At 56.9% G+C, this 10,908-nt stretch overlaps 3 protein-coding genes across 3 annotated transcripts; all 3 read left to right on the top strand.

Annotated features, from left to right (window-relative positions):
• Positions 1-1,411: 1,411 nt before the first annotated feature.
• Positions 1,412-2,119, top strand: LBRM_35_5910 (conserved hypothetical protein; the record flags this gene model as incomplete). The annotated part of the gene is made up of 1 exon (XM_001569154.1): positions 1,412-2,119. The coding sequence occupies one exon, from the start codon at positions 1,412-1,414 to the stop codon at positions 2,117-2,119; it is 708 nt and encodes a 235-aa protein (XP_001569204.1).
• Positions 2,120-3,549: 1,430 nt separating this feature from the next.
• Positions 3,550-6,849, top strand: LBRM_35_5900 (putative isoleucyl-tRNA synthetase; the record flags this gene model as incomplete). Its single annotated transcript, XM_001569153.2, has 1 exon — positions 3,550-6,849. The coding sequence occupies one exon, from the start codon at positions 3,550-3,552 to the stop codon at positions 6,847-6,849; it is 3,300 nt and encodes a 1,099-aa protein (XP_001569203.1).
• A 2,067-nt stretch (positions 6,850-8,916) lies between these two features.
• Positions 8,917-10,236, top strand: LBRM_35_5890 (conserved hypothetical protein; the record flags this gene model as incomplete). Its single annotated transcript, XM_001569152.1, has 1 exon — positions 8,917-10,236. One exon carries the CDS (start codon positions 8,917-8,919, stop codon positions 10,234-10,236), a length of 1,320 nt encoding a protein of 439 aa, XP_001569202.1.
• Positions 10,237-10,908: the final 672 nt, after the last annotated feature.

Below are 10,908 nucleotides of genomic sequence, written 5' to 3'. Positions count from 1 at the left end.
CGGCTCTTGTCTCTACCTGCTCACTCCAAGGAAGGTTTTCTTTTGCACAGTCTTCTTGTGTCAAGAGAGGTGCTTCCGTGCTCGCGATTGCATCGTGCGAGAACGCAAAGTAGGCGATAGACGTGCGCGGCTCACGCACTCGAGATGTGCTGAGCGTTGCTGTCTGCATGGAGAACCAGTTCCAGAAGCCACACAGCTGCCTGATCAGTGCTAGCTGTGATGAGAAGTCACCGCCGGATTTCTTTCTTATGCTTTGAAAACGAAGACAAGACCACGCAGCCCCACCTCACGAATTGCAGAGTGCCCCAAACACACGTGACGTTGTACGGAAACGAAAGAACCTCTTCCCCTTTAAAGGATAGCAGCAGTGGAGCGTTTGCCCCCGATTGCCAACGTCATCCACCACCGTCTCCCATGTAGACGCGAAGGCACGCCCTATGGAGATGGACACCTGCTGCTCAGCGTGTCCATTTGCTGCCGTGCAAGACGAGCTCCAACCCCCCTCTACGCCGCCCCCTCTCCCTCCCAGCAGGCCCGTCGCGTGGTGTGCCGCAGCGGTAGGGCAGGCACTGCGGCTATGCGCCGGCTCGGCGGTCTCAGCACCACCCCACCGCCGCCGCCATCGTGCCGGTCGCCACGTCCTGCACCTCCCCCTCCCCTCGGGCCGACACGCAGGCTCCCCATGGTAGTAGGCAGTGAGGGGCCGGGGTGGGATGCGTTCGAATCACGCTGGCACTTGACCCATTGCACGGGGGTGGTGGCGCAGACCTGTATGCTGTCGCGGGCCGCTCCGACACCACGCCGCCCACGGACCTCGCCGCCGACACCCGTAGCGACGCCGCGCTTGGGCCTCGCCACGCCGTAGGTGCTTGACCCCCTCCCCCCGGCTCACGACCCGAAGTGGTTCGGCAATGCGGGGTGGGATAGCGGGACGGCCCCTGGCCACCCCCGCACCGAGTGTGGAGGGGGGTGCTAGAACCTGAGGTGCAGCGCGCTGAGGTGTGTGCCTCGTCTCGGTCGAGAAGCCTTGAAGAGGCATAGGGAATCTCACAAAGTACTGGCGTGCGCGAATGCATATGCGCGATTGTATATATGCACGTTTGTTGCAGTGAGGGGGGCGCCGCGCACCTTTAAATACCTGCAAAGTGCACAGGTGCGTTGAGGCCCTATCGAGAAGTCGTCCTGTCGACTGCCTACGAAAAGGTGGTGATCCCTCACCACTCGTCTCAGACTCGCCAAAAATGTGACAAGTCACCGGTGTTCTCTCGCTATACTCGTTCTCATCCTCTATCCTTCTTCCGTGTTGTCAATGACTCCCTTCACAGCGTGGAGCACGCACCGTGCGGTGGAAGTACCGCGCCACCTTGCAATCTCCGCCTAATAGAAGACCCTTCACCACAACTCATTGTTCATGGATACGTCAGAGGAGGGTCATTGGAGAGTTGTAGAGAACTTTCCAGTGCCTATCACCCGCGCCGTCTTAGACGCCTACGCCCAGTACGTCATCGCGAGCTCTAACGCCAGTGATGCCGTCCGCCCGGACGGGGCCGAGGCACATTGCGTGCCCAAGAGCGTTGAGGAGGCGCTTGCGCCGCTTGAAATTCTCTACGGTAAAACGGCGCTGTCAGCCATTGGCATTGCGTTGCACGGGGCCGAGTCGATCGTACGATATGTGGAAAGTGCTGAGGTGAGCTCATCCGACGATGAGGAGGCAGGGAAGACGTCGGACGATGAGGAGGACAGCACGCATTATGACACTCATCGCGCGCGGCGTGGCGGTGGCGGCGCAATGTCTTCCACCGTGTCCGTTCATGGTATCTCACAGCCGAACGATCATGCCAGTGCTCCTGGAGTGTCCTCCCCGCTAGCCGAGCAGAGGGGACGCTGTCTCTACCACGTCGGTGAGCACACGCTCTTCTCTCCCTACTACTGTCCCTGCTCTGCGTACGCATACCAGTCGATTCAGCGGCAGGAGGTGTGGTGCTGTAAGCACATGCTAGCACTGCAACTGGTCTTGCGCATCGAGGCCACCGGAGTAACGCAAGGTAACCTTCTCGTGCGCATCGTTAGCTCTGCCGAGTACGAGCAACTTCTCCTGCACTCTCTCGGAATCACTTGAGTGGACCCGATGGACGGAACGAGTGCGCGACTTTGTGGGAACGTGTCGACTCATCAAGGACAACTTCTCGCTGCTGCGACGTCGGCGCAATCCCACAACGCCGCATCTCTTTCTTTCAGTTCAAGGCTCGGCTGTCACAGCTGCTGGACTCTTCTTCTCATGCGAGGTGGGCGTTGAAGATGGAGGGAATGAAAACGAAGAAACAACCGTACCCTCCGCTTCCCCGCACACCGCCTTTGATTTACATAGCCACCAACTAGCGAGGGGACCTCTGTGTTACGTGTAGGAGGGGGCGCTGGTGTGGCGGTAATGTCTGGTGGTCGTGAGGAAAAGGGGATCCTGCGAAAAGCGCATAGCCCGGACGCTGACGGTGGGTCTCACCACCCCTGCTCCTCTTCCGCCTTCTCCAAATCAACGGAGCAGCAACGCATGTACACGCCTTTGCTCATTGGCTTCTCATCTCTTTCTCTTTCTCTCCCTCTGACTCCCTTCCTCTATTTCTCTCTCTTTCTGTGACTGTGTCATGGTGATGTGGCAAACGTGTACTCGCGTCTTGGTGGGGCTGGACTCTCCTCCGCTCTGCCCCACACGTGCTTGACGAGCGATGACACGCAACGCACACTGACGTACCTTCTCAATCACCGTCACACACCTAACAGAATAAATCTATCGTCCTCGATTGTTGTCACTTTTGTTTGTTTGCGTCTGCCTCGGTCAAGAAGAAGCAAACAGAGAAACATTTGTGGGCAGTCGTGCGATTGTGCGTTGCCTCTCTCCCTCTCTCCCTCTCTCTTCGTCGGTTCTTCTTTTTCAGCTTGCGTCTTGTGATCGCGGCATCCGTTGGGGCGTTTTTTCCCCCCTTTTTGTTTAGGTTTCTGCTTTTGGGGGTTGCAGCCGTCTCACGTGGGGGGACGCGAAACCGTAGGTCAACACCAGTCGAGTAGGTGATAACCTTCTGTGGGTGTGTGCCGCCTGGCACCACAGGTTAGCGCGCACAGACACACACACACACACACAATACTCAAAACGGGCATGTGCGGTGCACCGGGCATTGGATGATTCGGAGCAGCACACAGCTTGCGCGAGGCTACGGTTGCGGTGTGTTAGCGTGTACAACGGCGAGGTTAAGGAAGAAGAGCGAGAAAAGTAGTAACCCTTATCCCACTGCCACCCGCACGGTAATCTATTCAACCGGCAAGCTCCTGACGAGCACCGCGAGCTCTACTTTTACCAGTGCTCCCTCCCCCTCTTCCCCTTCTCCTGCTTCACATCCGCCATCGACCGCGCCGGACACCACACTACGCACTGACGACAGTCAAGCTACACTTAACATCGCCAGTCCAAAGCCTCGCTTCACCACGCACCCCTCTCTCCAGCCGCCATTCCGGAGCTCCTCCTCGCCACTCGCTCGCCTCACGTTGTCATCTCACATGGCGGGTGAGAGTACGCAGCAGCACGAAGACCCCCAAGCGGGACAGCAACGTGGGCCGCTGAAGAATTTCCCCGATGTGCTTAATTTCTCGCACATGGAGGAGGAGGTGCTGGCAATGTGGCGCGAGAAAGACTGCTTTCGCACCTCAATGAAGCTCTCCGAGGGCCGCAGGCCCTTTAGCTTCTACGACGGCCCGCCGTTTGCGACTGGTCTCCCGCACTACGGGCATATCTTGGCTGGCACTATCAAGGACATGGTCACTCGCTTTGCCTATCAGACGAACCACCACGTCGTCCGTCGCTTTGGCTGGGACTGCCACGGCCTCCCGGTGGAGTACGAGATTGACAAGATGCTCGGGATCAAGACGTCGCATGACGTGGCGAAGCTCGGCATTGACAAATACAACGCCGAGTGCAAGAAGATTGTCACCCGTTACGTTGACGAGTGGAGGAAGACGGTCGAGCGCGTCGGCCGCTGGATCGACTTCGACGACGACTACAAGACGATGCACCTCACGTACATGGAGAGTGTCTGGTGGGTCTTCTCGCAGCTATGGGAAAAGAAGCTGGTGTATCGCGGCTTCCGCGTGATGCCATACTCGACCGCCTGTACGACGCCGCTGAGCAACTTCGAGGCGAACTCCAACTACAAGGAGGTCAGCGACCTGGCTGTGACGATTGCCTTCCAGACTCGCGACGACCCCAACACGTACTTCCTTGCGTGGACTACAACGCCATGGACTTTGCCGAGCAACCTCAGTTTGTGCGTGCACCCCGAGTTGGACTACGTGAAGGTGTTGGACACCAAGTCGAAGCGGCACTACTGGTTCGCGGAGGCCCGCCTGGCGGAGGTGTACCCGAAGAAGGAGGGCAAGAAAGCCAACAAGGCAAAGGATGGCGACAACGCTGCGGAGGCCGATGCCGCACCGTATGCGGTCGTGGAGAAGCTCAAGGGCGCACAGCTCGTGGGTGCGAGATACGTACCGCTTTTCTCGTACTTTGAGTCGTCCATGGGTGCAACGGCCTTCCGTGTCATCTCCGGTACCTACGTGACGACGGACGCTGGTACGGGGATTGTGCATCAGGCCCCCGCCTTCGGTGAAGATGATTACCAGGTGTGCCTCGACGCCGGCATCTTTGAGAAGGGTGGCAAGTTCGTCTGCCCGGTCGACGAGAACGGCATGTTCACGGGTGAGGTAACAGACTTCGCCGGCAAGCACGTCAAGGAGGCGGACCCGGAGATTATCAAGGCGCTTGAGGCGAAGGGGCATCTCTTCCACAAGGCGTCCATTGTGCACAGCTATCCCTTTTGTTGGCGCAGCGACACCCCGCTCATCTACAAGGCTGTCGAGTCGTGGTTTGTCAACGTCGAGGCCTTCCGCGACCGTCTCATCGACTGCAACGACAAGACGTACTGGGTGCCTGACTTCGTCAAGACCCGCCGCTTTTCCAACTGGCTCGCCGAGGCCCGCGACTGGAACGTGTCGCGCAACCGCTACTGGGGAACACCACTGCCGATCTGGCACAGCGAGGACTGGGAGGAGATTGTGTGCATCGGCAGTGTCAAGCAGCTCGAGGAGCTCTCCGGCGTCACCGGCATCACAGACATCCACCGCGATTTCGTCGACCATATCACGATCCCCAGTAAGCGTCCCGGCATGCCGCGGTTGAAGCGCGTGCCGATGGTATTCGATTGCTGGTTTGAGTCTGGCTCGATGCCGTATGCCCAGGAGCACTACCCCTATGAGAACCAGGATAAGTTCAAGAGCCTGTTTCCGGCCGACTTTGTCTCGGAGGGCTTAGACCAGACGCGCGGTTGGTTCTACACCCTCCTGGTGCTCGGCGTTGCCCTCTTCGACGTGTCCCCTTTCCGCAACGTCGCCGTCAGCGGGCTCGTTCTCGCCGAGGACGGTAAGAAAATGAGCAAGCGCCTCAAGAACTACCCGGAGCCGAAGGTGGTGGTCGACACATACGGCGCGGATGCACTGCGCATGTACATGATTAGTTCTCCGGTGGTGCGCGCCGAGCCGCTGCGCTTCCGCGAGACTGGTGTGAAGGCTGTGGTCAAGGACATCCTCCTGCCCCTGTTCAACGCCGCGAAGTTCTTCATCTCGAACACGAACTACTGCATTGAGGCCGGTGGTCAGGTGTCGCTGCAGGTGCGCAGCACGAACGAGATGGACCGCTGGATCCTCGCCTCGTGCCAGACTCTACTGCGCTACGTGAAGGCCGAGATGAAGCTGTACCGCCTGTACAACGTCGTTCCCGGCATTCTGCGCTTCGTCGGTGACTTGTCCAATTGGTACGTGCGCATGAACCGCCGCCGCATGAAGAACTCCACCGACAGCGAGGACCGCTCGCAGGCACTGTCGACAATGTTGTATCTCCTCTTTTCGGTCTCCCGCATTGTGGGCCACATCGCCCCCTTTGTGGCAGAAATGCTTTATCAGCAGATCAAACCCCTCCTCCCGGTGACCACACAAGTGGACTCTGTACACTACCTCATGATTCCCGACGAGGACGCCTCCTACGACGACCCGGAACTGGAGCGCGCCATGTCGCGCATGATGAACATTGTGGATCTGGTCCGTGTGCTGCGCGATCAGATGGTCATCCCTATCAAACGGCCAGTGCGACAGGTTGTTATTGTGCACCCGGACCAAGAGTACCTTGATGACGTGCGCAAAGTGGCGAACTACATCAAGGACGAGGTGAACGCATTCGAGATTGTCATGTCGAGTGGCCAGGAGTACCTGGAGACCAAACTGGACGCGAACTTCGAGGTGCTTGGCAAGAAGTACCGCAAGGAGATGCCTGCGATCCGCAAAGGCATCCAGGCCATGACACCGGAGGAGGTGGCCAACTTCCTGCATGACCAAAAGGGCGTCGTCGTCGGCAAGGAGCTGACCATCGAGGACGTCAAGGTACTGCGCCAGGTCAAGGAGGGCATCACCGACTTCCAGAGCAACACGGACAACGATGTCGTCGTGCTGGTCGACAAGCGCGAGGATCAGGAACTCATTGACTCGTGGCGCGCACGTGAGTTCGTTAACCGTGTACAGCAGCTGCGGAAGAAGGCGAAGCTGCTGGTGACGGACCGGGTGGATGTGTACTTCGAAGCGGAGGAGGCAGACCTGACAGCCTCCATCCTCCAGTCCAAGGACCAGATCAACCAGACGTTGAGGGGTATGTGGACAACGATGGACCAGAAGCCCAGCGACGCCACGCTTGTCGCGGAGGAAGATAACAGCATCTCGGGCATGGCGGTGCGCCTCGTCTTCACCAATCCCAAAGCTTAAGGTGCCGCGTGGAAGAGAGTGAGGCGATGCGCGTCCTATACGGTGGCCGCCAGAGTAGGTGCCACGGCACGCTGATCCCCCCCCCCGCCCCACACACACATACACATTTCGTTTCCCTCCGTTCTCCTCTCCCTCCCCTCTGGTCGGTGTTGTGCATTCCTAATGCGGTCAGCTGGAGTTCCATTTTTTCGTAAATTTTCCTTTTTGTTTTTTCGTTTCGCTTCTGAAGAGCGAGATGGTGTGAGAAGAAGAGACCTAAGTTGGCCCATATTCCGATTCCAATCACCAGCTATTTAGCCCCTCTCCGTCAGACCTAATCCACTCCAAATACAAGTAGAAGATGGAGGAGGGGCGGGGGAGGGGCAATGAAATCGAAACTTGCCACGTCCGCGGATCAGTGGGTGCGGGTACGTGTGCTTGTGCGCTTGTCAGCGTTAATTTGTGTTTATTTGTTCTTCTTCTTTACCCCCCCCCCCCTCTTTTACCGTATTTCCCCTTATATATATATTTTTTTTCTTTTTTCTTTATTTTGTGTTCTCTCCTCCTCTTCAGTGTGAAGATCGAAAGAAAACGCCGCGTATCGTTTTACCCGTAGCATGTGGGTGTAGCGAGCAACGCGAAGACTAGAGAAGCGCACATCAAGCATCTCCGCTACGACTCCATGATGCGCTAAAGGAGCGAAACATCCCCGTTGGAGATGGGTTGCGTATGTGCGGGCACTTAAGGCTATGGGATGATGAAGCAGTACCCCTGCGCATCCTTGCAGAGTTTTCTTTCTTTCTTGGTGTTGCCATCTAGTGGATGTGCACCCCTTCTGTTCTTCACGTCATCTAAGCCATCAAGGGTATGCCAGAAGGATACGCTTTGCTCCACAGGCGCCTGCCGCTCATCTTAGACGACGGAAATGAAAGAAAAAAAAAACGAAAATGGGCCCTTTTCTCATTCCCTCTTCCCAGCTTTCTCTCGATTGACACGACCTTTGGGCAGCCGCTGTCATGGTGGCTATAGGGGGGGTTGCGTGCCGGTCAGTCTTAGACGCTCGCTCGCTGTCAAACGCAGCTGAGGGGCCCCCATGTGGGTGTCGATGATAATGGTGCACGCGGCCCCCCCCCTCGCGGATGAAGTGGTGCTGCTCAGCACTATCGACCCCCCGTACCATTTGCAGAAGGTAAAGGGGTGGTGTAACGCACTCCCTGATAGGCTAAAGTACGCTTGGAGCGAACAGCAGCAACAACAACAAAAAGAAACAAGAAAAGAGATGCGAGGAGGGAAGGGAGCGTGTAGGGTTTTTTTCTGTTTGTTTGGTGGCGGTCTCCGTTGTTTTGTATGCATCGCGTTTGGCGGTAATGAGCGTCGTCCTCTCGACCCCCTCCTCATCTCAGCCACAAGTGCTGTTTTTTTTTTTTGCGCATGTTGGTGTGTGGGAGGAAGAAAAGGCAAACGTATGGATGAGAATTTAATAGTGCTACACGCTTCTCCCCTCTCCCCTTGTTCCTGTAAGAACAAGAAGTCCAAAGAAAAGATCCCCCGAATTTTCAGTGAAAGCAAGCAACAGGAAAACGCGGAAGTGCAGCAACAACGAGCCTTCGCATCACCACACATGAAGAGTAGGCGAGAATATTTCTGGGTGGGGGAGCCTCCGCTCCTTTCTTTGTGATGTAGCGAGTGGGTTTAGCGCAAGTCGTCTGTGACCCGAATTCTACACAACGCCACGTCGGACGTGCCCGGAAAGACTCTGCTCGGCCCTCTAAGGTTGTGGATGCTCCGAGAGAGGTATCTCACTTGCCTTCGCCGTCGGTCCTGACTCAAACGTTTTAGATCAAGACTCTCTTCTTTTCTTCTTCTCGTCGCCTTTCTCACCTTTTGCTTGCCCCTCCACTGACCACCGCCCATCCTCACTCCTCTGGTGGGTATCTTCCTCTCTTTCATGGACACACTGTGAAAGTACGGAATGTCACTGGTGAACGCACTCGTACTGGTAGCCCATTACTGCCAATTAGCATCTCTCGCAGACGTGGTGTACCTCCGCTGCGAGCTCCTCCACCCGCGGGTGTAGGCGCGAGCGTCATGAACGCTGTGCTTTCTCTGCTGGATGACACAGTCTACGTCCTTTTAGCCATCACCACAGTACTGCTCTGCGCGGTAGCCTTTGGTCTCAGTCGTAATTTCTACCGTGAAGCATTGCGTGCGCAGGCACGATCGCTATTGCGCCGCGAAGATGCGTTGACCCATAAGCAGCAAAGTTTCCTGTTGTCGATGCAGGCCGAAGAAAAGGTCGAGGCGGTACTGCGCAAGGCGGGGTGGACGGACGTTTTTCTGCGTCGGCGTGTGGCTGTCGCACGCATCGGACACAACCGCGAAATCGACGTCGTCGCGGTCGGCCCTATCATCCTCGTCGTAGAGGTGAAGAATTGGCAGGGCTTTGTGTGGAGCAATGGTCCGCGGTGGTACCAGTGCCGCAATCGCAAACGGCTGGACACGCTCGAGTTTGAGGATGTCCAGGAGGACAATGTGGAGAAGGCCGCTGCGCTGCGCCGCTACATTGAAAACGCGCGTCGTGTTGAGCTTCCAGACTCGCATCTCGTTCAATCAGATGCGGCTTTCCTTCGTCACGACACGGGCACCGACGGCAAGCGAGCCACATGGTACTCGGACAAGCACATTCACAAGGTGTGCGGTAAGTGTGTCGTTCCCGTCGTCGTGTTCACCCATCCGAATGTCAAGCTGGACCCCGCGACAGTCAACGCGAAGAAGTACGTTTTCACCCTCGAATCATTTGGCACCTTTGCCTCGCATGCTATTCACGGTAACGTAGACTTGGAGGCGTTGAACAGCGGCGCAACGGCGTCGCGGTGGTCGCTCTGGCGTCCGTTCACGCGAATCCCTCGCCCCTTAGCAACCTCCTCCACCTCTACTGCCGTCTTCCTCACGGACGAACAGCAAGCAAACGTAGCTGGAGTCGTGGACGTGCTGCGTACGTGGGATTTAGTGTACCTGCTCGACCGCCGTCTCCTCACAGGTGACCTTCAGATGATCGATGTACCCAGTGCGTTCTGCATGTACAACCGCCAGCACCTCCTTGAGATTAACGTGCGGTGGAACCGCGGAGCAATTGGCTTAGTGAAGACGTTGCTCACCAACAGCGTTGGCACTGTTGAGCTTGTCCTGACGACGGCGAAGCGACTGGCGAAGAAGCGCAAGGAGAAGAAGCCGCGCAACGCCCATGGTAACATTGTCTTCCCTATGAAGCCGACAAAGAAAAAGGAGAACGGCTACCTGGTGATGAAGATGGCAGGCACGGGAAAGCTGGAGGTGGTGCTCCTGTGCGATGTGGATCGCATTTCACTGAGCCGTCATTTGTACGAGAGTGAGAAGCAGCTGGAGTAAACAGACGCCGCGTGAGCCTGCGCCGGTGGGTATTTCATTGCCACCCTCTCTACGTGGGTGTTTTTTGTCGCGGATGTTGCAGCCCTTTCTTCCTCTTTTGTGCTCGTGCTGTTTCGTCTCTTCGACACACATCCCGTTAACTAGTCGACTGGCTAACGTAACTCGCTTTAAGCCAAAGATAGATGCGATGGGAAAGGGAGTTGAAACACATGAGTGAGTGCCATCATCGTTTGCCGTGAGTCTGTCGCAGGCCGTCGTCTTTTCCATCACCACCCCCTCGCTTCCCCCTCTCGCTCGGTTGAAGCGCATTCCTACGTGTGGTGCGGAAGCGTTCACTGAACCATGAAGACAGAGCCCGTGAAACTGCATCGGCGCACCGCATGCAGCGGCCCTCTTCCCCCCTTCCCCTGTCCCTTGCATCAAACGCAAGCGTTAATGTGCTTTGTTGCGCGTGAATCACAGAGGCGCGCGCACTCCTCTACGAGTGCATGTGCACCACATATAATTCAGCCCTTCCTGACGTCGTGCTTACCTTTTCCACTTCGCTCGTCGTGCTGCAATCCTTCATCGACGTGTTGTTTTCTCTGTCCTCACCATTCCCTGCCCCCCTCCCCTCACTCTCCTCCGCACCTCTCTTTCGCTGGCTGAGCAATACGAGGGTCGTAATTTAGG

This window comes from Leishmania braziliensis, chromosome 36 (genome assembly GCF_000002845.2).
Source record: "Leishmania braziliensis MHOM/BR/75/M2904 complete genome, chromosome 36".
NCBI lineage: Eukaryota > Euglenozoa > Kinetoplastea > Trypanosomatida > Trypanosomatidae > Leishmania > Leishmania braziliensis.
This window is presented reverse-complemented; position numbering and strand designations above follow the sequence as displayed.